The following is a 27,008-nucleotide window of genomic DNA, read 5'->3' on the forward strand; positions in this document are numbered from 1 at the left end:
TTTCCTGGGTCTCTCCCACATATATATGTTATGAAACTTTCATTTGATTTTCTCCTGTTTAAAAAATAAATTAAAAAGAAGGCAGGAAAAGAGGAAAAAGCAGAATAAAGAACAAAGGATGAGATGGCAGATTTAAACTCAACGACATTAACAGTCATAGTAAACTTAACTGGAGTGTTTAGACTATTTGTAAGGCAAAGATTGTTAAACTGAATTTAAAAAGCAAGAACCAATTAAATGCAATCTATAAGAAGTTAACTTTAATTATAACGACACAGATTAAAAGTATAAGGATGGAAAAAGACATCCATGCACACACAAAACAAAGCTAGAGGGGCACTACTGATATCAGACAAAGTAGACTTCAGAACAGAGAATATTACAAGGAATAAAGAGGAATATTTCATGATGATAAAGGAGTCAATTCGTTAAGAAGATATAGTAATTCACAATATACTACATACTTAGGGACTTCCCTGGTGGCACAGTGGATAAGAATCTGTCTGCCAATGCAGGGGACACGGGTTTGATCCCTGGTCCGGGAAGATCCCACGTGCCATGGAGCAACTAAGCCCGTGCGCCACAACTACGGAGCCCGCATGCCACAACTAAAGCCCGCAGGCCTAGAGCCCATGCTCCACAACAAGAGAAGCCACTGTGAGGAGAAGCCCGTGTACGGCAACGAAGAACAACCCCACTCGCTGCAACCAGAGAAAGCCCACGCACAGCAACAAAACCCAACGCAGCAAAAAATAAATAAAATTAAATCTTTAAAAAAATAATAAATATATTACACACCTAATAACAGAGCTTCAAAATATATGAAGCAAAATATCATGGACCTGTTTAAGCATAAGATTCAAAAAAAACTTAAATAATTATGCCCAACAGTATGAACAATACATATTTCTTGCTGGGGTGTCAACAGAGTTGCTTCTATCTATTGAAATGTCTATGTGTGCATCAGTTGTAAAGTTCATTTCTAATTCTAGCTGTATCTTCAGGTACATGATACAGCATTCCACCTGGCACAACTCCTTGGTCATCACCCATATGCAGGTTCTTGGACAAAAAGTTTGTCAGTTTGCATTTTGGTCTCAATGAGATGGCTCCCTATCCCCTAAGCCTGCTAATCTCCTGACGACTCTTTCTTGGTTTTCCACCTGTAAGCCAAGCCAATCATGCTTTGCCCAACTTTGACTAAATATTTAAAAGCTACCAGAGCAGTCTGAACTTCAGACGTTCTTCTGTGCTCAAAAAAGATATAAATTTCTGAAAAAATGTCATGTGTCTTTATGTTATAAGCTTGGATGTCTTTAACAAAGTGATGGTGTCTCTAAAGCCAAAATAAAAAGAGGAACCTGAAAAGGGAAATAAATCCACGACTTATGACAATCTTCTCTCAGTAATTGACAGAAATAGACATAAGAAAAAGAAAGACATAGAAGGACTTGAACAACACAATCACTTGACTAAACCTAAATGACATTTGTAAAACCCAACAAAGCAGAATACAGATTCTTTCTCAAGTACACGAGAAGGCAGTCACTATATATGCTCAACCATAAAACAAGTCTAAATACACTTGAGAAAACTAAGATCATAAAGAGTGTTTTCTGACCATAATGGAATTAAACTAGATACTAATAAAAGAAAAACACCTGGAAAACCCCTCAAATAATATTTGAAAATTAAACAACATACTTCTAAGTAACCTATGGGTAAAATAAGAACTCATAAGAGAGGGACTTCCCTGGTGGTCCAGTCGCTAGGACTCCACGCTCCCAGTGCAGGGGGCCCAGGTTTGATCCCTTGTCAGGGAACTAGACCTCACATTCATGCCGCAACTAAGAGTTCGCATGCTGCAACTGAAAGATCCTGCATGCCATGACTGAAGACCCTGCGTGCCGCAACTAAGACCTGATGCAGCCAAATAAATAAATAAAATAAATTTTAAAAATACATATATAATTTGAGTAAAAAAAAAAAAAACGACAAAAAAAGAACTCACAAGGGAAATTAGAAAACATTTTTGACTGAATGAAAATGAAAACTTATCAAAATTTGAGGGATACAGGGCTTCCCTGGTGGCACAGTGGTTAAGAATCCACCTGCCAATGCAGGGGACATGGGTTTGAGCCCTGGTCCAGGAATATCCCACATGCCACAGAGCAACTAAGCCCCTGTGCCGCAACTACTGAGGCTGCGCTCCAGAACCCACGAGCCACAACTACTGAACCCCCGTACCACAACTACTGAAGCTCGCGTGCCTAGATCCTGTGCTCTGCAACAAGAGAAGCCACCGCAATGAGAAACCTGGGCACCTCAATGAAGAGTAGCCCCCACTCGCCGCAACTAGAGAAAGCCGGCACGCAGCAACGAAGACCCAACACAGGCAAAAATAAATAAATAAAAAATAAATTAATTAAAAAAAAAAAACTTGAGGGATGCAGCTAAAGCAGTGCTTTTATTAAAAGGAGATTTTTCAGCACTGAATATTTCTATTAAAATGAAAGGTCCAGGGCTTCCCTGGTGGCGCAGTGGTTGAGAGTCTGCCTGCTGATGCAGGGGACACAGGTTCGTGCCCCAGTCTGGGAAGATCCCACATGCCGCAGAGCGGCTGGGCCCGTGAGCCATGGCCACTGAGCCTGCGCGTCCGGAGCCTGTGCTCCGCAACGGGAGAGGCCACAACAGTGAGACGCCCGCATACCGCAAAAAAAAAAAAAAAAAAAAAAATGAAAGGTCCAAAATTGTCATCATCTAACCTTTTACCTTAACAAACTAGAAAACTAACAGCAAATTAAACCCAAAGTAAGCAAAAGAGCAGACTCAATGAAATAGAAAAGAGAAAAATAAAAATCAATGAAACTGGGCTTCCCTGGTGGCGGTTGAGAATCCGTCTGCCAATGCAGGGGACACGGGTTCGAGCCCTGGTCCGGGAAGATCCCACATGTCGCAGAGCAACTAAGCCCATGCGTCACAACTACTGAGGCCCACGTACCTAGAGCCCGTGGTCCGCAACAAGAGAAGCCACTGCAATGAGAAGCCCGCACACCGCAATGAAGAGTAGCCCCCGCTCACTGCAACTAGAGAAAGCCCACGCGTAGCAACAAAGACCCAACACAGCCAAAAATAAATTAATTAAATTTTAAAAAAAGTCAGTGAAACCAAAAGATCAATCTTTGAAAAAGAGAGCAACCACAAAATACCAAACGATATAATCAACACTTTAAGGTAAGGAATACGTTTGCTAGGCAATTCTTGAAGTGAAAGATCACATTGGCTGGAGTTATCACAGGAATTAGCCTTGAGCAAATAGTATTCAGACAGGCAGGATGAAGTGACTCCTGGATGAGGTAACAGCCTGAATCAAATCACAAAAGCAAAACTGAGCATCTAGCTTGTGCTCAGGATGAGACAACCAAGGCAACAGACCTATAGCAACGAGAGCGGAGAGCTGGGGACCAGAATGGGCTAGATCTGGGAATAAAGCAAATAGACTTCAGTAAGACAACTCCGAGTCTTAGTAAGTTCTCTGACTGTATTTGGTCCTTTGAATCACAAGCTGCATGGTTTGTATCACAGAACACTCCAGTTCTGCTGCAGTTACCGGTGCTTTATTCCCATTAGGGAGTAAGTATGAATTCCCAAGGAGTTATCACATTCCTTTAAGAATAGCAGAAGTTCCTGGGGATGAGGGGAGGCAAGAAAGAGAATAACACTGAGTGATTCCATGTACTAGGTACCATGGTAAGAACTTCACACAGATTAAGTCTTCATAAAAAAAACAAATTCAATTCACATAACCTGCCCATCATGGCCCATGACCAACTTGGATGGGAATGTGGAAAATAAAACTGATGTTAGGATGATGGGATTCTGGGTGTTTTCTGGGTTCTGTTAGTATTTAATTTCTTTTTACTGTAAGTGAAAACGTAACTGGTAAAAAATTAATGGGAACTTTTACTGTGTCCTTTTGAACCATGGTACATTAGACAACAAATTTTTTCCATCTAAAACTAAACACATAGCTGGGGCAGGGGAGATGAACAGGCAGAGAACAGAGGACTTTTAGGGCAGCAAAAATACTCTCTATGATATTTTAATGATGGATATGTGTTCTTATACATTTGCCCAAACCCACAGAATATATACCACCAAGAGTGAACCCTAAGGTAAACTAAGGACTTTGGGTGGTTATGATGTGTCGATGTAGGCTCATCCTTGGTAAAAAAAAATGTACCACTCTGGTGAGTAATGTTGATAATGGAGGAGGCTCTGCACATGTGGGGGCAGGGGTTAATGGGAAATCTGTGCCTTCCTCTCAATTTTATTATAAATCTAAAAGTGCTCTAAAAAATCAAAGTTTTCAAAAAATAAATAATGTAAAATGAAAGTCAAAACAAAACAAGAACAGAGAAATACATCTACTGCCAGGCAAAGATGTTCTTTTCCTCTTGGCTTTAGACTTTAAGTCATCTACACATGCTTAAAGGGATTCCCTGGTGAAGGACAGAGAGAATGCTGTTTGTGGGAAGACAGGGAACTCAGCAGGAAGGTGGCCTTACGGTCCTTCATAAGCTAAAGCTAAGTAGGCTGCACCTTGTAAGTCATATGATCTAATGTGGTGCATTTCTATTTTCCTTCTGTTATTCCTGGCCCATATCAAAGTCTTGTTTAAATGTTCCAGTCTTATTTCATAGCTACTACTAGGACTGAAGGAGTCCTGGCTCGAAGCCTGGGCTACTGCACTGCATGTACATAAAGCAAGAATGGGGGTAGCACCTAAAGTGCCCCCATCAGTAATAACTACAAGTGAGTCTGGGGGGAAGGACAAGAATAGCGCCATAAGGTCCAGCCACCTCTAGCCCTACTGGAGATTTCCCTTCTATTATCAACCTTGGAGGACCAAGAAATTTTATTACAAGAACTGCTTTACCTTAACACACCTCAGGAAACAAATTCCAATACTGTACTATCTGATCATAATCTCTGAGATGCCTCTACTCAACGACAACATTTATTACAAAATCTGTTGAGTAATATAGCTTATTATAAGCATCATTTCTCGCAAAAGCTCTCTGAGCTAGCTAGCATATCAGTACCCCCATTTTATGGATGAGGGAACTAAGGCCCAGAGTGGGTGGGTGACTTAACCCAGATCCCAAGAGTAATGTGGTAGAGCTATGACTAAACCTAGTCTGACTCCAGAACCCATTATTCTAAGGACTATATTAAACTGCCTACCTGACTTCTGACAGTCCTCCTTTACTCAGGCTCTTACCTCTCACACATATATTCCTTTGATCCCTGTATTTTTTCCCAAGGCCACTGGCCTCTTCTGGTCTCTTCCTTCTCTCCCTCCCAATATCCAGGATTCCAATAGGGGCTAGCACCCTTGATTCCCCTGCATCCAGCCCCTTACCACTCCACAACAGCCCTCTGGCAAAACCCTAGTCCTAAATCAGCACTACAATCTATCCACCTTCTCCAGCCCGTTGCTGAGAGCTTGAGAAGCTGAGAAGTTCTGGGAAGAGCCCACACTCACTCTCAGTTGTCTTCACTCTCTTAAAACCCTCAGTGCAGTTTCTTCGACAATCGAATCCCACCCTCACCACTGTGCTCAAGTCCAGCACCCCCTGCCCCTCACTCCAGCCCAGGTGAAGCTGAAAAATGCAAGGTTTGTTATAACTTCCCACTAAACTTATCTATATTCACAACTATGCAGACCTCTTTCTACTAGGTTCAGAGGATGCTTCCCTCTGTTTTCCCTTTACTCTATCCCTGCGGAGCAGACACCGTTCCATCACCTACCAGGATTCTCTGCTGCACTCTGAACCGCTACTGGCTCCTTACTGTACATATACTCCCATCACTCCCATTTTAAAATACCTGCCTTGACTTCTATCTCCCTCTAGGTGGCGTCTAATGTCCCTCCTCCTCCTCCTCCTGCTCTGGCAAACTGACAGTCCTTGCCGTCTCCACTCCCTCACTTCCCATAAAGCCTCACCCACTGCAATCTGGCATTTATCCCCATATTCCTGAAACAGCTCTTGCTAAGGTCATCCATGACATCCTGACTGCCAAATCCAATGGATACTTCGGGCCTTATCTGACTGAAACACACTTAGGCAACTGACACTGTTAAGTGCCCATCCCAATTCCTGACAGGCTTGGCATCCATGGCCCGGCGCTCTCCCAGTCTGGCCATGCTGCTCAGTGTTCCCTACAGTTCCAAACTCACCCCTCTGCTCTTCTCGCTCCTTACAATTTCCCCAGATAATCTTGCTCACTCTTGAGTTTTCAACCATCTCCTTCATATTGACCCCTAAATCTATATTTGCAAACCAGACATCTTCCCTAAGCTTCAGATTCCAAAGTTATCTCCACTTGGACATCCTATAGGAACCTCTAAGTTGCCCCTAGTCGCTCTTACTTTCTCATCTCATTTCTCTCCCTGGAGCTTCAAACTCATAATGCTTTTCATCAAATCTAAGAGGTACCACTAAATACACACACCCATATATGTATTTTGGAACTGAAGAAATACGATACAAATAAGTGCCCGCTGGAACCTCTATCTGGATGTTCTCAGGAATGTCAAAACTTTTCATATCCTAAACTGAGTTCATTTATCTTCTCTCCTAAACCTGCTCTTCTTTCTGCAGTCTTCCAGCTGATGGCACCAACATTCACCTAGCCACCCATGCCACAAACTGAATGTTATTTTGACTTCCTTTCCCTCTGGCATTTCACCAAAATGAAGCTCTGCTGACTGTATCTACTATTTATCCAATCTGTTCCCCTCTGCGTACGTTCACGGTTCTCATCATCTCTATCTGGACTTCAGCAGTAGTCCCCAAACCTCATCTTTCCTCCTCCTCTTCTGAATCCATCTTCCCCACAGCTGCACGAGTGAACCACCTAACACGGAACGGAAATCTGAAAAAGTCACTCCCATGCTCAAGACCCTTATGGAATTTTATTTTTGGCCACGCCATGCGGCACGTGGGATCTTAGTTCCCCAACCAGGGATCGAACCTGTGTCCCCTGAATTGGGAGCCCAGAGTCTTAACCACTGGACTGCCAGGGAAGTCCCCTGGGACTCTTATGGGATTCTTAACAAGGCAGGCGATGCCCTCCATGATCTAGCTCTGCTTACCTACCCAGCCTCCATCTCCTCCACAGTTTTATTGCTGTAAACCCAAACTTTTTATGGCCTCACATGTACCACGCTGGCTATCTCTTCATACCTCTGGCTGAAAGAATGCTCTCCCTCACCTGCCTCTCACATGTTATTTCTTTCAGGAAGTCTTTCTCTCTTCCTCTCCCAGACTGGGCTACAGTCATGAACCTGAGGATTCTCACAGATTCCCAAGTAACACAAGAGCTATAAACACATTGTACTGTAGTTCTCTTGACTATGCATTGTCTCTCCAACTAGGTAGTGAGCTCTTGGAAGGCAGAGACTGTATGTCACATGTAGTGTGTGTGTAACGCCTTGAACACAGTGGCTATCAACAAACACAAATGCAATGAATGAGTTACACAATTCCTGTTATCTGACTCTTGGACAATATAAACCAACCTAAAAAGACAAAACACTTTTTCCCTGCACTATACTCAAAAAAAAAAGTATCATGAGGGACTTGAGGTAAGGAATATTAAGATAAAAAAAATGTGTCCTTGGGCTTCCCTGGTGGCGCAGTGGTTGAGAGTCCGCCTGCCGATGCAGGGGACACGGGTTCGTGCCCCGGTCCAGGAATATTCCACATGCCGCGGACTGGCTGGGCCCGTGAGCCATGGCCGCTGAGCCTGCGCGTCCAGAGCCTGTGCTCTGCAACGGGAGAGGCCACAATAGTGAGAGGCCCGTGTACCGCAAAATATAGTATCCTTAACAGAACTATTACTAAAAAATTGGAAACCTTCTTTATATGCTGCATATTTAAAGGGATATGAAGGCCAGAAGGAGAGAAAATGTTACAACTAAGAGTTATTCTAAGAGAAACCAGGATGACGCGATTTTTTTTTAATCCACTGAGGCATTTTATTTCTATGTATATATAACGTTCCTAGAAAAAGAATACTCCCTGTGTGTTTTTATGTCTAGCTTCTTTGTGGTCCACAATGCCAGCTGAGTTGTCAGTACATGAAACCAAACTGATAGGGCAAGAGCAGAATATTCTGCTATTTTTCTAGATCTTTGAGTTGCACAGCAAATCCGGGGCTGATCACATCACTTGTTTAACTTGCCTGTGAAATTCACAGTTTTGCCCGCTCTGTGATCATCAATGATTTCAAATTCACCAGTGTAACCCTGCCTCATTATTACAGTTAGAAACTGGACAGTGACTTTGGAACACAACCTAATAACAACCTAGCACTTCCCTCTGTTTTTGGCATTACTGATGCCCTTGAGAGTATCAGCTAGGACATTCATGTGCACCATTAGTGGAACGGGAAGGCAGCAGAAAAGAGCAAGGCGACTTTTTAAACCTTGCAGAAACTTAAGCACACACAGTTAACAAATCCTCAGATTACTTTTTCAATTCCAGCTGCCTTCGGCTGGGCCTTTGGAAACAACTGAAGGGGAAATAAACACTGAGATATAGCTCATTATACTTGCTTTTTAACATGCACATTATGTTACGGGTCAAAAGATGAACTGTATGACCTGGATAACAAGCCTGGGGACAATGCAAAAATGGTGATTTTTGTTCAAATTTAAAAATCCAACTTCTACCCTGACCTTAACTTAGAATCATCACAACTACACAGAAGTAGGCTATAGATTTCCTACAGGGAATTCTCAGGAAACAACTGTGGGGTGATTTGACACTCTAAGCTGCTGTACCATAAAGCATGGAGACTAGTACACTGGACACAGTTGGGAAAAAAGGAGAGCAAAGGAGGGAAGAGCTGAAAGGGATGTGAGACAGACAAAAGACACTACTGCTGTACGTACCTTGGTGAAGGTGGTGGAGCCAGAGGCCATCAGAATTTGACGCACACGGTTGTGGAAGCGCTGCATTGACTCATCATCCACACGCAGGAAACACTGAGCTGTTCGCTCCTTAGTAACCTAAACCATAAGGTCAAGGTTAACTATCTCTGGAACTGCCACAGGAACAAGAACCACCACTGAGCCCTACCCTCCCAACAGAGCTCAACTGACTGACAATGGAAAGGTGCGCAGTATACCTCACCCCCACCTGCGCAGGATGTACAGGCATGGTAATGCTACTCCTACTACCCCCTGGTCCCGCTCCAGGCTGTACCTCATTCTGTAGGTTCCAGACCCCATCCTTGTGGGTGAACTCCTCATAGCTGGTGCGGCATTTAGGCAGGATGCGGCACTCAAAACCACACATGTTGAACAGCAGGTTGGGGTTGTCCTTACTGTACACGGACACGAAGCTGTTCTCCCACTGAACTGTAGTCACTGAGCGTGGCAGACGGTTCTTGATGTCCCAGAATACTGCCCGACCCCTGCCCACAGAGAACATAGGGTCACATCAGTCTCCTAGAAGGAACTTCCCTTCAAAGGCCAGACTGATGATATCCCAACAGAGTACACCCTCCCACCCAGGACACCACCTTATAAATTCCCTCTAATTGTCCTCTGGGTCCCTCAGGTTGATTCCAGCTCCCACGGCCCCAACTTAGACTCACAAGTTGACATCATGCTTCATGAGGCGCATGCGGGCGTCTCGGGGCCAGCATTTCTTGTTATTATAGCCAACGATGTTTTCATTGTTGGGGTCAGGGTGCTCTGTCAGGTAACGCTGGATCAGGTCCCGAGCCTCATCTGCTGTGAACCTACACCAGACAAGGTGCGACGCTGAGGGCCAAGCACACTGCGACCTCATGAGGCCTACAGCTCCACAGACGGGGGCCACCCCCAACCTGCACCCTACTCACAGGACTTCATCCCATTTTAGAGCCCCAACCCAGCAGCAAGTCAAGTAAGGTACAAGAGCTGCTTCCAGAAGCTGGGCATGTACCTCAACACCCTGCAAGGATAACAATCCAGGCAAGCCCTCACCTGAAAAAAATATGGATGCGATCGATGTATCTGCAGAAAAGACGGATGGGGTGGGCAGCCTCAGTGGCTATGTCTTGGAAACTGAGAAAATCGTTTGGCATCTGAGGGGGACCAGCCATCTCACTGGCCCGGTGCAATCCCAACACAAGCAAATCCATAACCAAGCCATAGTACTGTACGATGAATGAGGCAAACTGCAGGCCTCTGATGATCCCATATGAATTCGTATGGTTCATGTCCTAGAAAGAAAGACAACTCTTGACCATGGCCAAGTCCCAGGCTTCTCGGGGCCCATCCTCTTTTGCCCTCCCCACAGCAAATCCCAACTCAGTGGGCCAGACGACCACCCCTCCCCCAATTCCTTGCCACCCTGCCCCCAAGACACACCTTGTAGTTGATGACGACATTGTTCTTGGCTGTCATGTAGTCGGCTATGTTGTGGTCCACGATGAGGCGCAGCAGCCGATTAAGCAGGGTCAAATCTATCTTCTCATACATCTTCTCAAATCGGGACTCCAGCATGACGTTGCACTCGCCCTCACTTGTCTCCCACACGTCCTGCAGGTTATTGATGCCTGAGGAGTAGGAAACACAGGTCTCCAGCAGGTTAGAAATTCCGTTTCAGAACTAGTGCCTACAGGAGCTATCACATTCATAACCCGATCACACAACCACTCTATTCATTCATCTGTATTGCTAGGAGAGTCAGCTGTGCTCAACATAACCTCAACACCGTTTCCTGGGTACCACGCACCAAAACAGTAAACTAACTATGCTGACTGGATGAGAAATTTCACACAGAACTTAATTCATCTCCCTTCCTCGAGGGCAAGCCCAGAAAAGTTTTACCTTGGCACCACTTGTAAACAAGCAGAGGAGGTGGTTCTGTGTCAGCAGGCTTGATCCAGGGTGGGAACAGGCGGCGCTTGTCAGCTTCATACCACAGGTACTGGTCCAGGTAGGCATCAGTTATCTTCTCCAGTGGCTCCACATCATACACGGGCACCAGGTGGCTATAGAGATCCATGAACTCAATGCCCACCTGTGGGACAAGGAAGCTGGCTCACACCAACCCACCAATCACCTGAGGCAACCTGCCGCCCGGGTGCCGTGAATGAACCACAAAGCCAAAGGAAATGTGGAGGGTATCTGACTCACTTCTTTAAAGGCTCTCTGTGTGAGGAGGTGACGCTTGATGCGGGACAATGCCTCGTGGGGGTTGTCATAGGCTTGCTCGATCAGACCTAGCTCCTCCCTCTGCGACTGGTTTAACCGAGACTTCACACTAACAAGGCAAGAGTAAAGGTGAAAGGGAAAACCAAGAGGAAGCCATCCCCAGAAGGCCTTCTTTCTTTGGACTCTGACGATGATGCCATTCTTCCCCCATGACCTCCCCACAGGAGCCTGTCTACTCTACTCCTCACCTGTAAGCTTCCTTGAGCCGCTCCAAGGCCAAGATGAGCAACTTGGTGTCGTGCTTGTAGGAGAGTGGGGGGAATGGGATGGGTGAGAACCTACGGCTTTCCAGCCAATGCACAGTGGTGGTATACACTGCCACCGCTTCTTCTGCTGTGATGTAAGGCCCGTCCTGCAAAGTGGACATGAGAATTAGCTTCCCACCATAGCCCAATCCCACCAGGACAAGGTATGGTCCCAACTTCACAGTCCACCCTCCTGCCTACCCCCACACACCAAGCCCAGCCTACTCTGCCCAACCTTTAGGTAGTTGTGCTGCCGCTCTTGTTCTGCCTTCAGGTAGAGCCGAGTGAGGCGTCCCAGGTTCTTTTTGCAAACAGTCTTGTCTACAGTGGCCCCACGGCGGATCCGTTCTCGGTTGTAGTGCGCAGTGTTGGTCCACCAGTCAGCCTTGGCCTTCACGTATCGAAGGATCATATTCTCTATAGGTGTTGGCAAACCAGGGACCTAAAAGTGCAAAAGGCACAATGAGAAAGTGATGCGAGCCACATGCCCCCCTAAGACATTCCAGAAGTGGTAATCCTGAGCGCAGGAAGATGATGTCTATGCCTCCTCGGAGTTGGGGAGATGCCCACCTTCCAGGGAATATTGGCCTTCCAGCAGCGCCAGGCTTCACTGAGGTGTTGCAGGATTGTCCGGGCCTTGTTCTGTTTGATCCCCTCAGGCATCATGTCCAGAATGTCATGCATCACAGCTGCCCGAAGCTCAAGGTCAAAATGTGACTCCACTCGCTGCTTTGTTACGGTCTTTGCCACCCCCTTTGAGTGTCGGCCTAGAAGTGAAAGTGAGTAAAAGCAAGATTTGTTGCTCCTAATAAGCGTCTCTACCTGCATGCCGTTGCTTACCACGGTTATGATGAAATCAGTAAGTATAAACAAAGCCCAGCACATGCAAGACAAGATACGTCAGATATTCAGAACTACGCTTCTGAGGAATTTCCATCCTGTAAATGCTCGATAGCCTCAAGGCCCCAAAGCGAAGCCCAAGACCCAGAATACGAGGTCAGACTCATTGGAGACTGGGTCTTAGAGGCAATCCAACAGGAAGGGATTCTCAGTCTCAAACAAGGACAAGGGACAGTACAGGAACACACGTGATCTACCCTTGAAGTGATAATGGGAGAAGCTGGACACGGAGAAAACCACTTACCTTCAAACTGCCGGGCCAGGAGGTTACCCAGCCATCGCTCCAGCAAAGGGGTGATGCCACGCATGAAGAACAGCCAGACTCGCCAGCCAGCAGCCCAGAAACCACAGCCAGGGCCCTTCCCTACAGGGCCCTAGGATTCCAAACAGAAATCAAGAATACAAGTTAACAATGCATTCAAACAACAACAGAAAATTGGGCAGAGGTGAGGCAAAGAGCACACGTATGGCAGTTAAGGGAAAAAATGGGAAAACTCTGAGACCTCCATATCTAAAATGGAGTAAATGAAGAAACCAGTCACTGAGATACTCTATTTAGACCCAAAAGTGGGCTTTGAGGGGAAGTGTTGAGATTCACAAGATGAGAGCAGTAAAGAAACACTCAGAGCCTCTCTCCAAACAGGTGCCTGGAAAGAGTCCTGACTCGATGTAAAAATTAAGATGGATCTGAGAACATGAATATCTGAGGGCAGGGTCCTACCGTGTTGAAGCGGTAATAGATGAGATGCTTCAGGTCCTTGCACATGCGAATCTGCCGCATCAGCTTATATTTGTACCGGTACATGCCCGTCAGCTGCCCCACGTGGGCAAAGATATACTGCAACCCATCTGCCAGCTGCAACACAATTGCCCCATCAGGCTTTAAGCTAGAGCCAGATCCACGATCAGCCCAGGCTTCACCCAGCTTCCCCACCTGGAGCCAGGACTGGGCATTCCTAGCCTCACCTGGAAGGCATCCACATTGCCCAACCGATACTGCACATGACTGTCCACCACCAGCTTAGTTAAACGCAGAACCTCTCGACACAGATGGAAAGCATTCCCAAAACGAGATTTCTTTCGTTCCTGGAAAAGAGGCCAAGGACAGAAACAACATTTGTCAGCAATAGTCTGGACTGGATGTATGCCCTCCTTAGAGGCCAGAGCAAACCCAGTCTATCCCTCAGCCCAGGAGACCCCTAAGGTCCAACGCAGGTACCTTGGTGGTGAGCGTCTTGACAGGCTTGAGGTTGAAGTTGTAGTCCAGGTGCAGATAGTTGAGATTTTTACGGTGAATGAGAAGGTTGAGCATGTTGTAGCCCTGGCGGCAAACCTGTAGCCCCACCTCCACCCAGTCCAGCTTTGTAGACTGAAAGAATTTGGTGGCTTTGAAGGAACGGAACAGATACCTGGGGTGGGAATAAGGAGTGAGAGCTAGACTCCTGATCATCTCTGGAATGGAAAAAGTCTGAGCAGGGGCCCTAGGGCACCTCACCTCTTCTTTTGCGCTTTAGGGGGCCGGTGCTTCAGGGCATTCAGCACATAGTACTTAAGCAGCTTCTGGTAGGAGACCCTCACTTTCACAGGCTGCCCAGCAGGACAATGCTCCCGATACCTGAAAAAACAAGCCCACCAGAGCCTGGCCCATCTCTCCTTCCAGCCGCTCTGCTAAAGGATGTACGCCCACCCAGCTGGAGTCTTTCCTCCTGTACATCCACTACTATCCCCCCAGGTAGAAGCCTTACCAGTTCTTGACAAGGGGAATGTCTAGGGCCCGGCGGGTGCGACCAGAGCGTAGGTTGAAGGGCCGTGGGGCCCAAAGCAGGGCAATGCCATTGGCTGTATTGTCTGTATAGAGGGGTGTGTCTTTCAAGAAGGGCTCCACAAACTCTGGAAGCTCAAACTCCTCGTCGTCATCTGGCAATGGTTCCTGACTCTGAAAGAAGAACCCCCGAGGGTTTATTTAGCTCCCGCTGATCTGGGCAGACACTTGGGATCAGAGGGAAACTCTCTGGGGCCAAGTACAGTGGCTACATCTGCCATGGAAACTGAGCTGCCTGACAAGAGAATCCCTGAAGGGCCAGGGCAAAGGGGGCCAAGGGAGCAGAGAACAAGGCAGAGCCAACCAGGAAAGCAAGCAGCACTCCTCACATCCCAACTGGCTCACCAACAGAAGGTCTCCTAGGGGACCCCCCATTACCAGGAAGAGGTGAACACTGCAATCACCTTCTGTCCAAGCTCCAAAAACTGGGCTTGGGGAAGGAGATCTGTTCATGTTAAGAACATAATGGAACGTGGATCAACATCAAACACATTATGCTAAGTGTTAAGACTCAGCCACAAAAGACCACATACTGTATGATTCCATTTATATGAAGTGTCCAAAACAGGCAAATCTACAGTGACAAAAAGCAGATTAGCAGTTACCTAGGCAAGGAAGATTCAAGGGAAATAGAGTGACTACAAATGGGTGCAGGGTTTCTCTCTGAGGCAATGAAAATGTTCTAAAATTAACCGTGGTGATGGTTGCACAAGTCTGTGAATAAACGAAAAACCACCGAATTATCCACTTTAAACAGGTGAATTATGTGGTAGTGAATTACAGCTCAATAAAGGATTAAAAAAAAAAAAAAAAAAAGAACACATTGGAAACAGACCAGAATAAGACCACACAGAGTCCCAGAGGAGAAATGATAAAACCCAAATGGATAATCATAGAAACAAGATTATACCAATAACTTGGTCTGAGCCAAGTGCCAAACTCTCACGTTAGCTTACAGCTAGAGGGGAACACTTAAGGATGGAAAACACGTCTCCCTCTAGCTGAATTTTTATCTAGTAACGCTTCTGCCCGGACAGGAAGTCTCTCTTGAAGAGCTGATGTCAAACGTCCCTTCCTCTCACCTTGACAGAGTGCCTATGGGAAATTGGGTTGATCAAAGGATCAAAGTAGAAAGCTGGCAAATCAGGATCCTCAGTTTTGATGAACACAACATTAGGAGTGTGGTACCTAAAATGAAAGAAGAGTCAGCCAAGGTTCTCCTGCCCTGGCCAACCTAAACGCCCACCTCCCCTTTCCCCCAGCTGGGTTCTAGCTCTCTCACCAAGTGAGGTGGACATGGTGTGGAAGGTTGTTGTACAAGTAAGGAAAAGCAATCTTGTATTCAGTGCGGATGGGCTGCCGGATAATGATCTTGTTAATATCATTGAATTCATTCCAGTCTTCATCCCTAGGGTGCAAAATCAAAGATAAGCAGACTAGTTGGGCAGTTTGGAAACTACAATTGGATCTCAAGGATCAAGATGAGATTTTATGGGGCTTCCCTGGTGCTGCAGTGGTTAAGAATCCGCCTGCCAATGCAGGGGGCACGGGTTCGAGCCCTGGTCCAGGAAAATCCCACGTGCCGTGGAGCAACTAAGCCCGTGCGCCACAACGACTGGGCCTGTGCTCTAGTGCCCACAAGCCACAAGTACTGAGCCTGCGGGCTGCAACTACTGAAGCCCGTGAGCCTAGAGCCCGTGCTCCGCAACAAGAGAAGCCACCGCAGTGAGAAGCCTGGGCACTGCAACAAAAAGTAGCCCCCGCTCATCTCAACTAGAGAAAGCCTGGTGCAGCAACAAAGACCCAACACAGCCAATCAATGAATGAATGAATGAATAAATAATTTTTTTAAAAAAAAGATTAGATTTTATTTAACCCAAGGTGCCTAAAATCTCTACTCTCTCCAACTTACTGTAGGTTGATGTCTCGGACAAGAGGCTCAAATTTGGGGCCTCCAGGAATGGCCATATTGAGTGCCTTGGAGGTAAAAAAGGCCTTCAGATCAAACAGATAGAAGTAATTGTCATCTACCAAGTCTGTCAGGAGCTGATTGGCCAGGCGGTAGAGAGTGGACATCATAGGCAGTGTGAACTGCCAGCGCTGGTAAGTGGAACCATTCACATACCTAGGGAAAAAAAGAGGCCCATGTCAGGTAGGTATGCTAGCTAGCCAAGCCATACTACCCACTGCTCTCCCAGGACCCCTTCTGAAGTTCCAAAATACTCAGAGTTCCAAAACCCTCACAGGAGTGGTAACTCCAACCATCACTCACTTCCGGCTGTCCCTCAATGGCTGGTGGTCATAGAACCAGTCCAACACCGGGGCATCTTCCTCAGGGTCCAGCTCTAGCTGAATTGCCTCCAGTGGTTCAACATCTAGGATGTTGTCAGCATAGTCCAAAGGCGGCTCCTCATCATCAAAAGGGGGGAAACGCATCCTCTTGAAATGCCTCCTGTCTCTTTTTTCTCGACGCATCATAATCCACATTGACCTGGAAGTCGACAATGTCACATAACGGTTTATACCCACTGCCTCCACAACCACCACCACCACACACCATGTTCCAGCCCTTCTCACCCCCACTGGGAGATGTAGACAGGTTCAATAACCCAGGGTATCTCATTGACAAAGGAAATGGCTCCAGTGATGTGGTACAGCACAGGCACATCCCGAATCTGCTCCCAAGGCATAGGCATGTTCTCCAGGAGTTTGAGGACTGCATGGGGCATGTACTTTAGGGCACTGCAACAACAGGAAGACAGAGGATTCGAAGTGACAAGGTGTTCTGCTACCTGTACCATGCAGAGAAGCCACAAGGTAGCACAGTATCACATTCCACAGAAAACCGGTCTTACAGTCCAAACCCCCAAAGTTAGTACACAGGCCCTCCGTGACCAGGAACTCTGCCTCCCCACCTCTAGCTGTGCCACTTTGCTTCTTAAACATCACTGTCCCACAATACTGGGTGTCAGTCCCTCTAAATCAACAGCTGTTCCCTTAACAGACAGCTTTTAGGCTACCTCACAGTCTATTCTCTCTGTAGCTTTCCATAAAAAATAATAAAATATTTACCACACTTTACTTTAACCATTGTCTATTATGTCACTAGGCTATAAGCTCCACAAAGACCATTACTTCCTGTTCACTGCTATATCCCTGGCACACAGCACAGATCTCAAAAATATTTTTGAAATAAAACTTCCACAACTCTCTTAGACCAGTTCATTAAGTGGCTAACATTTTTTTAAAAATAAATTTATTTATTTATTTATTTTATTCTTGGCTGTGATGGGTCTTCACTGCCGCGCGGGGGCTTTCTCTAGTTGCAGCAAGCGGGGGCTACTCTTTGTTGAGGTGCGCGGGCTTCTCATTGCGGTGGCTTCTCTTGTTGCAGAGCACAGGTTCTAGGCACGCAGGCTTCAGCAGTTGCGGCTCGCGGGCTCTAGAGCACAGGCTCAGTAGTTGTGGTGCACGGGTTTAGCTGCTCTGTGGCATGTGGGATCTTCCCAGACCAGGGCTCGAACCTGTGTCCCCTGAACTGGCAGGCGGATTCTTAACCACTGCGCCACCAGGGAAGCCCAAGTGGCTAACATTTTTGTGTAAAAATAGAAAAGGGATCTGCTAAGGCATTTGTAGCTGTACTCATCCACCTTGGGGACACAGAAAAACAAGAGTACAAAGACCTCAGGAGTTAACTACCCCCGAACCTGAAGATTCTGGTCACTTAGGAATTACAGGAAACAGGAATGTACAGGTGTCCTGCTCTGGGCTTTAACTCACTCAAAGATAGAGACATCTTATCAAAGCATCAACAGGACAAATTAAAAGCTCCAGGGCTTCCCTGGTGGTGCAGTGGTTGAGAGTCTGCCCGCCAATGCAGCGGACACAGGTTCGAGCCCCGGTCCGGGAAGATCCCACATGTCGCGCAGCAACTGGGCCCGTGAGCCACAACTACTGAGCCTGCGTGTCTGGAGCCTGTGCTCCGCAGCAAGAGAGGCCGCGACAGTGAGAGGCCCACGCACGGCGATGAAGAGTGGCCCCCACTTGCCACAACTAGAGAAAGCCCTCGCACAGAAACTAAGACCCAACACAGCCAAAAATAAATAAATAAAAAAATAAAATAAAATAAAGCTCCAGTCCCAGATCAGGAAAAAAAAATCAGGGCAATAAAGAACACAACTGAGAACTCTCCTACACTGTTGGTGGTAACGTAAATTGGTACAGCCAATTTGGAAAACAGTATGGAGGTTCCTTAAAAAACTAAAAATAGAGCTACCATATAATCCAGCAATCCCACTCCTGGGCGTATATCCAGAGAAAAACATAATTCTAAAAGATACATGCACCCTGATCCTCACCGTCGCACTATTTACAATAGCCAGGACATGGAAACAACCTAAATGTCCATCGGCAGATGAATGGATAAAGAAAATGTGATACACCTATACAATGGAATATTACTCAGCCATAAAAAAGAATGAAATAACGCCACTTGCAGCAACATGGATGGACCTAGAGATTGTCATACTAAGTGAAGTAAGTCAGACAAATATCATATGGTATCGCTTATATGTAGAATCTTAAAAAATAGTGGTACAAATGAACTTATTTACAAAACAGAAACAGAGTCACAGATGTAGAAAACAAACTTATGCTTACCAAAGAGGAAGTGGGGGAGGGATAAACTGGGAGACTGGGATTGACATACACACACTACTATATATAAAACAGATTACTAATAAGAACCTACTGTTGGGACTCCCCTGTTGGTCCAGTGTGTAAGACACCGTGCTCCCAACACAGGGGCTCAGGTTTGATCCCTGGTCAGGGAAATAGATCCCACAGGCATGCCGCAACTAAGAAGAAGTCCACATGCTGCAACTAAAGATCCCGCGTGCCGCAACTAAGATCTGGCGCAACCAAAATAAATTAAAAAATATTTTAAAAAAAAAGAACCTACCATACAGCACAGGGAACTCTACTTAATACTCTGTAATGACCTATCAGAGAAAAGAATCTAAAAATGAGTGGAAATATATATATATATATATATATATATATATATGTATAACTGACTTACTTTGCTGTACAGGAGAAACTAACACAACGTTGTAAATCAACTACACTCCAATAAAGATTAATTTACCAAAAAAAAAAGCAAAACTGGAAGATCTGGAAATTATGACGAAATTCCAGTTATTTTCTCCCTTCTTTGATAACCACTCAGATGAGCTGTCACAGAACATTAAAGTCCCAAAATGATAGAGCAGCTATCCAGGACTGAAATGTAAGAGACAGGGAGAAGGGAAAGGCGCCAAACCCCAAATGAAATACTTCCAGCATGTTCCTTACCCCAAGTACACCCTTTTGTCATGGCGAAACTTCCTGTTGGTCATGTCTCCATGGTCTCGAATGATCTTCCTGACATGTTCTGGAGGCATGTCTTCCTTTTGAGCATCCACAAATCCAAACTTGCGCTTTTCCGCATAGCGCTTGGCCTGCAATTGCTGCCATTTTCGGGCTACAAGGATACCTCAGTTTAAAGAACGGCACACCCTTACCCTAACCACCCCCGCCTCTTGCCCTAGGGTAATCTCCTGTCAGGATGTATGACAGAGGGCAGGCACCGGGCAGAAGCACTCCCTGACAATTCTCTTGTCTACTCGCTCTGCTTTATTTTTTTTTCTTCATCACATTTATCATTGCCTACCATTTCTGTCATAACAAAGTTTTTTTTTTTTACTGTCCATCTCCCTCATTGCAACTTAAACCCTGCAAGGGAAGGGGCTTTGTCTGTATCGCTATTGTATCCTTATTGTCTGGATCAGTGCCTGCAAATAATAGACGCTTTTACTTTTTTTAAGTAGATGGTTTTAGAGACTTGATTAGATGTAAAAAACAAATGGGGGCCAATAAGTGCACTAACACCTAATGTTTTGACACTTGCCAAAACGGGGAAAGGGGCCAAACCCGCTGCGCGCACGCGCGCACGCGCACACCCGCCCCCAGGCGCCGCTCCCGCACGCTTTCTTCACCTTTCTCCTGAAGCTTCTCCTCCGACATGTAGTCTGGCAGCGGGGCTAGAGGGCCGGGCACCGGGTTACCCGGCCCTCGGTAAGGAAATACTCCGGCCATACCCGGAGAATCTGGGGAGCAGCGGAAGAAAAAAATTAACGACGGGGCCCGGGCCCGCAAGAGGGGCAGCAGGAACACGTCGAAACCCACGGCCTGCAGTCCCGCCTCGCTCAGAGTGCGTCCAGCCCGGCCCGATACCTCCGGCCGTTCAGCCCGACCCCAACCGCGCCTCCCGCAGCCCGGCCCTTAAAGCCCGCCACGTACCCCTACAGCCCCTCACACAGACAGCCGCTTCCCTGCAGGGCAATGGCGGCAAGCCGACGTCCCCTCCGCGTTGCCAAAGCCAGGAAGTGCGCAACCCGGTTTCAGCAGTTGACCCAATAGGCGCCGGTGTGTTCAGACGGATTAGAGAGCTCACCAGTTAGAATTGCAATTCGTGCCGGAGGGGGCGGATCCACGGGCGGAACTATTTGGACGCGAGGGGGTGTGGTCGGAATAGGCGGAAGCCCCGCCTTTCGCGTGTCTGGAGCTGTTTCTGGGGCCTCAGCAGCGACTCGCGTTCGTCTGACAGAAGCCCAGGCTTCCAGAGTTTTACTAAATTTGTCGAAGTTTGCACCTTATTCTGTGTCTAGTCTCATATATGTAGACTTGAGGTGCAGTACTAACTCCGAGTCAATCAGTCTTTTGTTCATGCATTCATTCATTCATTCAACAATCAGTTACTGAATGCCTACTATTGTATCGAGCGTTGGGTGGGGCGGTGAAGAGGGGAAGGGGGTGGGGGCGCCGGGGGTGGGGGGGGGGGGGGGGGAAGCCAACCTCAAGGAGCTCCCCAGGAAACTGAGTGGTAGACGAGAACCCAGGCTCTCACAATGTTCCGTGATGGGAATTCGGGGCCAGGGTATATAACCCTGCCTATCATGTCAAGGAGGAGTTAGTCAATGAACCTACCAAAGTAAAAGAGGCCTTGGGGAACAACTTTGCCGGGTGTTTTTCCCCCTCCATCTCCATTCCTATTTTCTCTCTCTGGCAACGACTACCCTATGAAGTGTATAATGAATACCCTATAAATGCTTCTTGACTCCCTCAGGCTCTGTCTATGTCTTGCTGCTTGAATTGCCCTCCATCTCCTGCCTTCCTTGTTTTAATTTTCATGCCTCTTGCTCTATTTTCTGATAACAACTTTGACTTAACAGATAAGTTTGTTTGAACTCACACCAAGTTTATTATGGAGGATGCAGAGGACTTGTAACCCATACAGGTTCTTCATCTAGTTGGGAATTTGGGACTCAAAAGAGAAAATGAGAAGTATGCAAAGGAGAGTCCAGGCAAATACCGACTGGTGTGGAGGTTCACATAGTTCAAAGAAGAGAGACGAGCATTATTAAAGATGTGATGGAGGTGGGGGATATGAAGGATTTGAGGAGGTAGAGAAAGAGGAAGGAAAAAGGAATCCCAGGTAGTGGGAACTACTAGGGTTAGAGTTTAGAAAGAGAAACAAGCATGGCATGTTAGGAAAACAGGCAGCCAATCAACCTGGCTGCAATAGAAAGTGCAGCATCATCTTTATGATGTTCATCATCGTCACTGTAGTGAAGTCCTTACCACTTGTATAAGGTCCGCTACGTGCCAGGCATTATTCTAGAACCTGGTAAAATTCTAATGTCTGTTTTCATTAATAGTATTGTACTAATGTCAATTTCCTAGTTTTGATTGTCCTACTATCGTTATGTAAGAAGTTCTCAAGTGTGTGAAGAGTACACAGGAACTCTCTGTACTATTTTCTAAACAGCATTATTGAGAAATAATTTGCATTCCATAAAGTTCACCTGTTTAAAGTATACAATCCAATGTTTTTTAGTATATTTACAGAATTGTGCAATTATCTCTACCTAGTTCCAGAACATTCTCATCATTCCCAAAAGAAACTTTGTACTCCTTAGCACTCACTCCCCACTTCCTCCCACCTCCTACTCCTCAGCCCTAGGCAACTACTAATCTACTTTGTGTCTCTACAGATTTGCTTGATCTGGGTATTTCATATAAAGGGTATCATAGAATAGTGACTCTTGTCACTTTGTGACTGGCTTCTTTTACTTAGCATGTTTTTGAGGTTCATCCCTGTTGTAACACATATATATTTTCTTTGTAGAAATGTCTTTTCAGATCCTTTGCCTATTTAAATATTGAGTTGTATTTACATATTTTAGATACAAGTTCCATGTCATATATATGATATGCAAAATTTTTCTCCTGTTTTTTGAATTATCTTTTCACTTTCTGGATGGTATTCTTCGAAGCAAAAAAGTTTTTAATTTGTATAAAGTCTAACTCATCAAATCTTCTCTTCTATTGCTTGTGATTTCAGTGTCAAATCTTAGAAATCATTGCCTAACCCAAGTCACAAAGATGTAATCCTATGTTTTCTTCTAAGAGTTTTATAGTTTTAGTTCTTACCTGTAGGTCTATGATTCCTTTTGAGTTCATTTTTGTGTGTGGTGTGAGATAGGGGTCCAAATTCATTCTTTTGCATGTGGATATTCAGTTGTCCCAGCACCATTTGTTAAAAAGGCACTCTTTCCTCTCTGTCAAAAATCAGCTGACCATTTGTTTGTTTCTGGACTCTCAGTTATATCCCATCGATCTATATGTTTATCTTTATGCACTCTGTGCTATTTTTGCAACTTCCATGTGAGCCTAAAAGGTATTTCAAAATAAAAAGTTAATAAATAAATCAGCTAATTTAACCCTCAAAACAACCTTACAAAATAGGTATTATTATCCTCATTTTACTTATGAGAAACCCAGACTCAGAAAGTTTGAGTAGGGACTTCCCTGGTGGTCGGGTGGTTAAGAAACCTCCTTCTAATGCAGGGGAAGCAGGTTTGATCCTTGGTTGGGGAACTAAGATCCCGCAAGCGGCGTGGCAAGACCAAAAAAAAAAAAAAAAAATGGTGGAAGTCCAACTCTCCCCTTGGCCTCTCATACACATGTACACCCTTCCACTACCCCACCCTCTCAATATGATTACATTACTCTTTTGGTGAGACTAATACTCAATATTTACATAATTGTGTATGCTAGCCCTTATATAGCTAGCCCTTATATAGCATTTACTCTGTATTAGGCACTATTTTTTAAATGCTTTTTATGTTTATTTTTATTTTTTTACTGAATTATAGTTGATTTACAGTGTTTTTTTAATTAATTAATTAATTAATATATTTATTTTTGGCTGCCTTGGGTCTTCGTTGCTTCACGTGGGCTTTCTCTAGTTGCCGCAAGCAGGGGCTACACTTCCTTGTGGTACGTGGGCTTCTCATTGTGGTAGCTTCTCTTGTTGTGGAACTCAGGCTCTAGGCATGTGGGCTTCGGTAGTTGTGGCACGCCGGCTCAGTAGTTGTGGTGCATGGGCTTAGTTGCTCCGCAGCATGCGGGATCTTCCCGGACCAGGGATTGAACATGTGTCCCCTGCACTGGCAGGCGGATTCTTTTTTTTTTTTTTTGGGGGGGAGGGCTGTGTTGTGTCTTCATTGCTGCGCGTGGGCTTTCTCTAGTTGTGGTGAGTGGGGGATACTCTTCATTGTGGTACACATACTTCTCACTGTGGTGGCTTCTGTTGTTGCAGAGCACGGACTCTAGGTGTGCAGGCTTCAGTAGATAAGCTGATGCTTGTCTACAAGAAATCTAACCCCCACCCCTATGTTCACACCCGATGACCTTGTGAAAGGATTCTGACTGCTGAAGGTCAGTGGGGTTCAGCCAATCAGTGGGACCTAAGTGCCTCTCACCCACTACCCTGCTACCCACCTTCCTAGGCAACCTTGATAGGAAATGTTTTCCTCTGCTCTCTGTCCCCAGCAGTGACTACCTAAGGGTTGAGCTCAGTAATGTCTCTCCCCAGTACTTTTGTCAGCAGCCCCTGCCCAAGTTCCTTTGGATGGAAATAGCCCAAATCTGACTCCCTGAATCACACCACTGGCATGCCTTTTTTTTTTTTTTTTTTTTTTTGCGGTACGTGGGCCTCTCAATGTTGTGGCCTCTCCCGTTGCGGAGCACAGGCTCCAGACGCGCAGGCTCAGCGGCCATGGCTCACGGGCCCAGCCGCTCTGCAGCATGCGGGATCCTCCCGGACCGGGGCACGAACCCATGTCCCCTGCATCGGCAGGCGGACTCTCAACCACTGCGCCACCAGGGAAACCCTGGCATGCCTTTAAAAAAAATTTTTTTAATTCATTAATTTATTTTTGGCTGCATTGGGTCTTTGTTGCTGCGTACGGCTTTCTCTAGTTGCGGCGCGCGGGGGCTACTCTTCCTTGTGGTGCGGGCTTCTCATTACGATGGCTTCTTTTGTTGTGGAGCACGGGCTCTAGGCACGTGGGCTTCAGTAGTTGTGGCACGCGGGCTCAGTAGTTGTGGCTCACGGGCTCTAGAACGCAGGCTCAGTAGTTGTGGTGCACGGGCTTAGTTGCTCCACGGCATGTGGGATCTTCCCAGACCAGGGCTCGAACCCGTGTCCCCTGCATTGGCATGCAGATTCTTCACCACTGCGCCACCAGGGAAGTCCTCTTTTTTCTTTTTTTTCCCTCAGTTTTCTCTTTCTGGGACTGCCATTATTTTGATGTTGGGTTTCTTGGACTGGTACCATGATTGTCTCATTTTTGTCCCTAATATCTTCTTTCTGGGAGATTTTCTCAACTTTATCTTCCAACTCTTCCATGAATTTTTCATTTCCAATATCACACTTTTAAATTTCATATACTCTGTTTAGTTCTGTCTGAATTCTTTTTTAAATTTTGGTAGTATATTATTTCATGTTTATGATATATTCCCTTATCTCTCTGAGGGAAATGAGTTTCACTGAAGTTTTATTCTCCATGAATAATCTTTGCTTTCTCTGTGTTTTCCCATTTTTCATATTCTACATATTTCATGTTAGGGGTTCTCCTCAAGTGCTCATAATTGGTCCTTCAATTAAACTCGTAATAAATACTTCCAATGAAAAGACAGAAAGATTTGACCTAATTGTAGGGGGAGGGTCATGGAAATGTCTTTAGGAAAAGAAATGTTGGAAATGAGCACTGAGAATGTATAAGATAAAGGGGGTGGAATAGGAGGAGGGGAGCCAGGAAGATGGAAACAGGGGAGAATGGGCAGCCTACCAGGCATTGGGCGTTGTCTGTGCAAGGTCCTGAGAAAGGAAGGAGCATGGCATACTTTATTTTATTTATTTATTTATTTAGGCTGCATTGGGTCTTCGTTGCTGTGCGCGGGCTTTCTCTAGTTGCGGTGAGCAGGGGCTACTCTTCGTTGCGGTGCGCGGGCTTCTCATTGCAGTGGCTTCTCTTGTTGCGTGCAGATCTCAGGCTCTAGGCGGGCGGGCTTCAGTTGTGGTGGTACACGGGCTCAGTAGTTGTGGCTCACGGGCTCTAGAGCGCAGTCTCAGTATTTGTGGCACATGGTTTTAGTTACTCCGCGGCATGTGGGATCTTCCCAGACCAGGGCTCGAACCTGTGTCCCCTGCATTGGCAGGCGGATACTTAACCACTGCACCACCAGGGAAGCCCCCATGGCATATTTTATAAACTGAATAAAGTCACACAAAGAGTGAAACAGGGAATTCCCTGGCAGTCCTGTGGTTAGGACTCAGCGTTTTCACTGCCGTGGCAGGGGTTCAAACCCTGGTCGGGGAACTAAGATCCTGCAAGCCACATGGTGTAGCACAAAAAAAAAGAAAAAAAAAAAAGCGAAACGGAAATTACCATGAAATGAATCTGGAGGGTAGACAAGGGGAGACCATGAAGAAGCCTACAGGTCATATGATGAATTATGCCCCTACCTAATAAAGGAGGAGCCACTGGATGGTATTAAGCAGGGGAATGACATGATCCAATTTGTATTTTAACAATCACAGGGGCTTCCCTGGTGGCGCAGTGGTTAAGAATCCACCTGCCAGTGCAGGGGACACGGGTTCGAGCCCTGGTCCGGAAAGATCCCACATGTCGTGGAGCAACTAAGCCCGTGTGCCACAACAACTGAGCCTGTGCTCTAGAGCCTGCAAGCTACAACTACTGAGCCTGCGTGCCACAGCTACTGGAGCCCGCGCGTCTAGAGCCAGTGCTCTGCAACAAGAGAAGCCACCACAATGAGAAGCCCGCGCACCACAACGAAGAGTGGCCCCCGCTCGCCGCAACTAGAGAAAGCCCGCGCGCAGCAACGAAGACCCAAGGCAGCCAAAAATAAATAAATAAATTTATTTAAAAAAAAAATCACAGACTGACCACTAAGTGGAAAATAGTCATGAGGCTATCATCATGTCACCCAGGGTAGAGATGATGGTGACTCCAACCAGGGTGGGTTAAAAAAATGGAAAGAAATGAATGAATGTGAAAGCCATTCTGAACTCGGTGATTAATTGGACTTGTTGGGGGGTGGGGGAGGTAGAGTGCCATGGCTTGAGGATGATTCTTTTTTTTTGGTGGTACGCGGGCCTCTCCTGTTGCGGAGCGCAGGCTCCGGACGTACAGGCTCAGCGGCCATGGCTCACGGGCCCAGCCGCTCCGCGGCATGTGGGATCCTCCCGGACCGGGGCACGAACCCGTGTCCCCTGCATCGGCAGGCGGACTCTCAACCACTGCACCCCCAGGGAAGCCCAAGGATGATTCTTAAGTTCCTGTTTTATACA

General features: G+C 46.2%; 1 protein-coding gene across 1 annotated transcript in view; it reads right to left on the reverse strand.

Annotated features, from left to right (window-relative positions):
- PRPF8 (pre-mRNA processing factor 8) overlaps nt 1-20,690 on the reverse strand; it is a 36,648-nt gene extending 15,958 nt beyond the window's left edge. The window contains exons 1-24 of the mRNA XM_027130597.1: nt 20,588-20,690; nt 20,284-20,394; nt 19,601-19,769; nt 16,826-16,990; nt 16,521-16,739; nt 16,161-16,373; nt 15,531-15,656; nt 15,331-15,436; nt 14,172-14,362; nt 13,922-14,041; nt 13,646-13,835; nt 13,393-13,512; nt 13,148-13,282; nt 12,671-12,800; nt 12,097-12,293; nt 11,762-11,968; nt 11,470-11,633; nt 11,204-11,330; nt 10,895-11,087; nt 10,433-10,620; nt 10,046-10,284; nt 9,673-9,819; nt 9,279-9,489; nt 8,966-9,082 (exon numbers count right to left, since the gene is read on the reverse strand). Of these exons, the coding sequence (XP_026986398.1) occupies nt 8,966-9,082; nt 9,279-9,489; nt 9,673-9,819; nt 10,046-10,284; nt 10,433-10,620; nt 10,895-11,087; nt 11,204-11,330; nt 11,470-11,633; nt 11,762-11,968; nt 12,097-12,293; nt 12,671-12,800; nt 13,148-13,282; nt 13,393-13,512; nt 13,646-13,835; nt 13,922-14,041; nt 14,172-14,362; nt 15,331-15,436; nt 15,531-15,656; nt 16,161-16,373; nt 16,521-16,739; nt 16,826-16,990; nt 19,601-19,769; nt 20,284-20,383 (3,774 nt within the window). The 5' untranslated portion in view covers nt 20,384-20,394; nt 20,588-20,690. The remainder of the gene's footprint in view (nt 1-8,965; nt 9,083-9,278; nt 9,490-9,672; nt 9,820-10,045; nt 10,285-10,432; nt 10,621-10,894; nt 11,088-11,203; nt 11,331-11,469; nt 11,634-11,761; nt 11,969-12,096; nt 12,294-12,670; nt 12,801-13,147; nt 13,283-13,392; nt 13,513-13,645; nt 13,836-13,921; nt 14,042-14,171; nt 14,363-15,330; nt 15,437-15,530; nt 15,657-16,160; nt 16,374-16,520; nt 16,740-16,825; nt 16,991-19,600; nt 19,770-20,283; nt 20,395-20,587) is intronic.
- Between the last annotated feature and the right edge of the window lie 6,318 nt (nt 20,691-27,008).

The sequence above is a fragment of the Aethalodelphis obliquidens genome, unplaced genomic scaffold (assembly GCF_003676395.1).
Source record: "Aethalodelphis obliquidens isolate GAN/ISIS:26980383/991018 unplaced genomic scaffold, ASM367639v1 scaffold38, whole genome shotgun sequence".
Classification (NCBI taxonomy): Eukaryota; Metazoa; Chordata; class Mammalia; order Artiodactyla; family Delphinidae; genus Aethalodelphis; species Aethalodelphis obliquidens.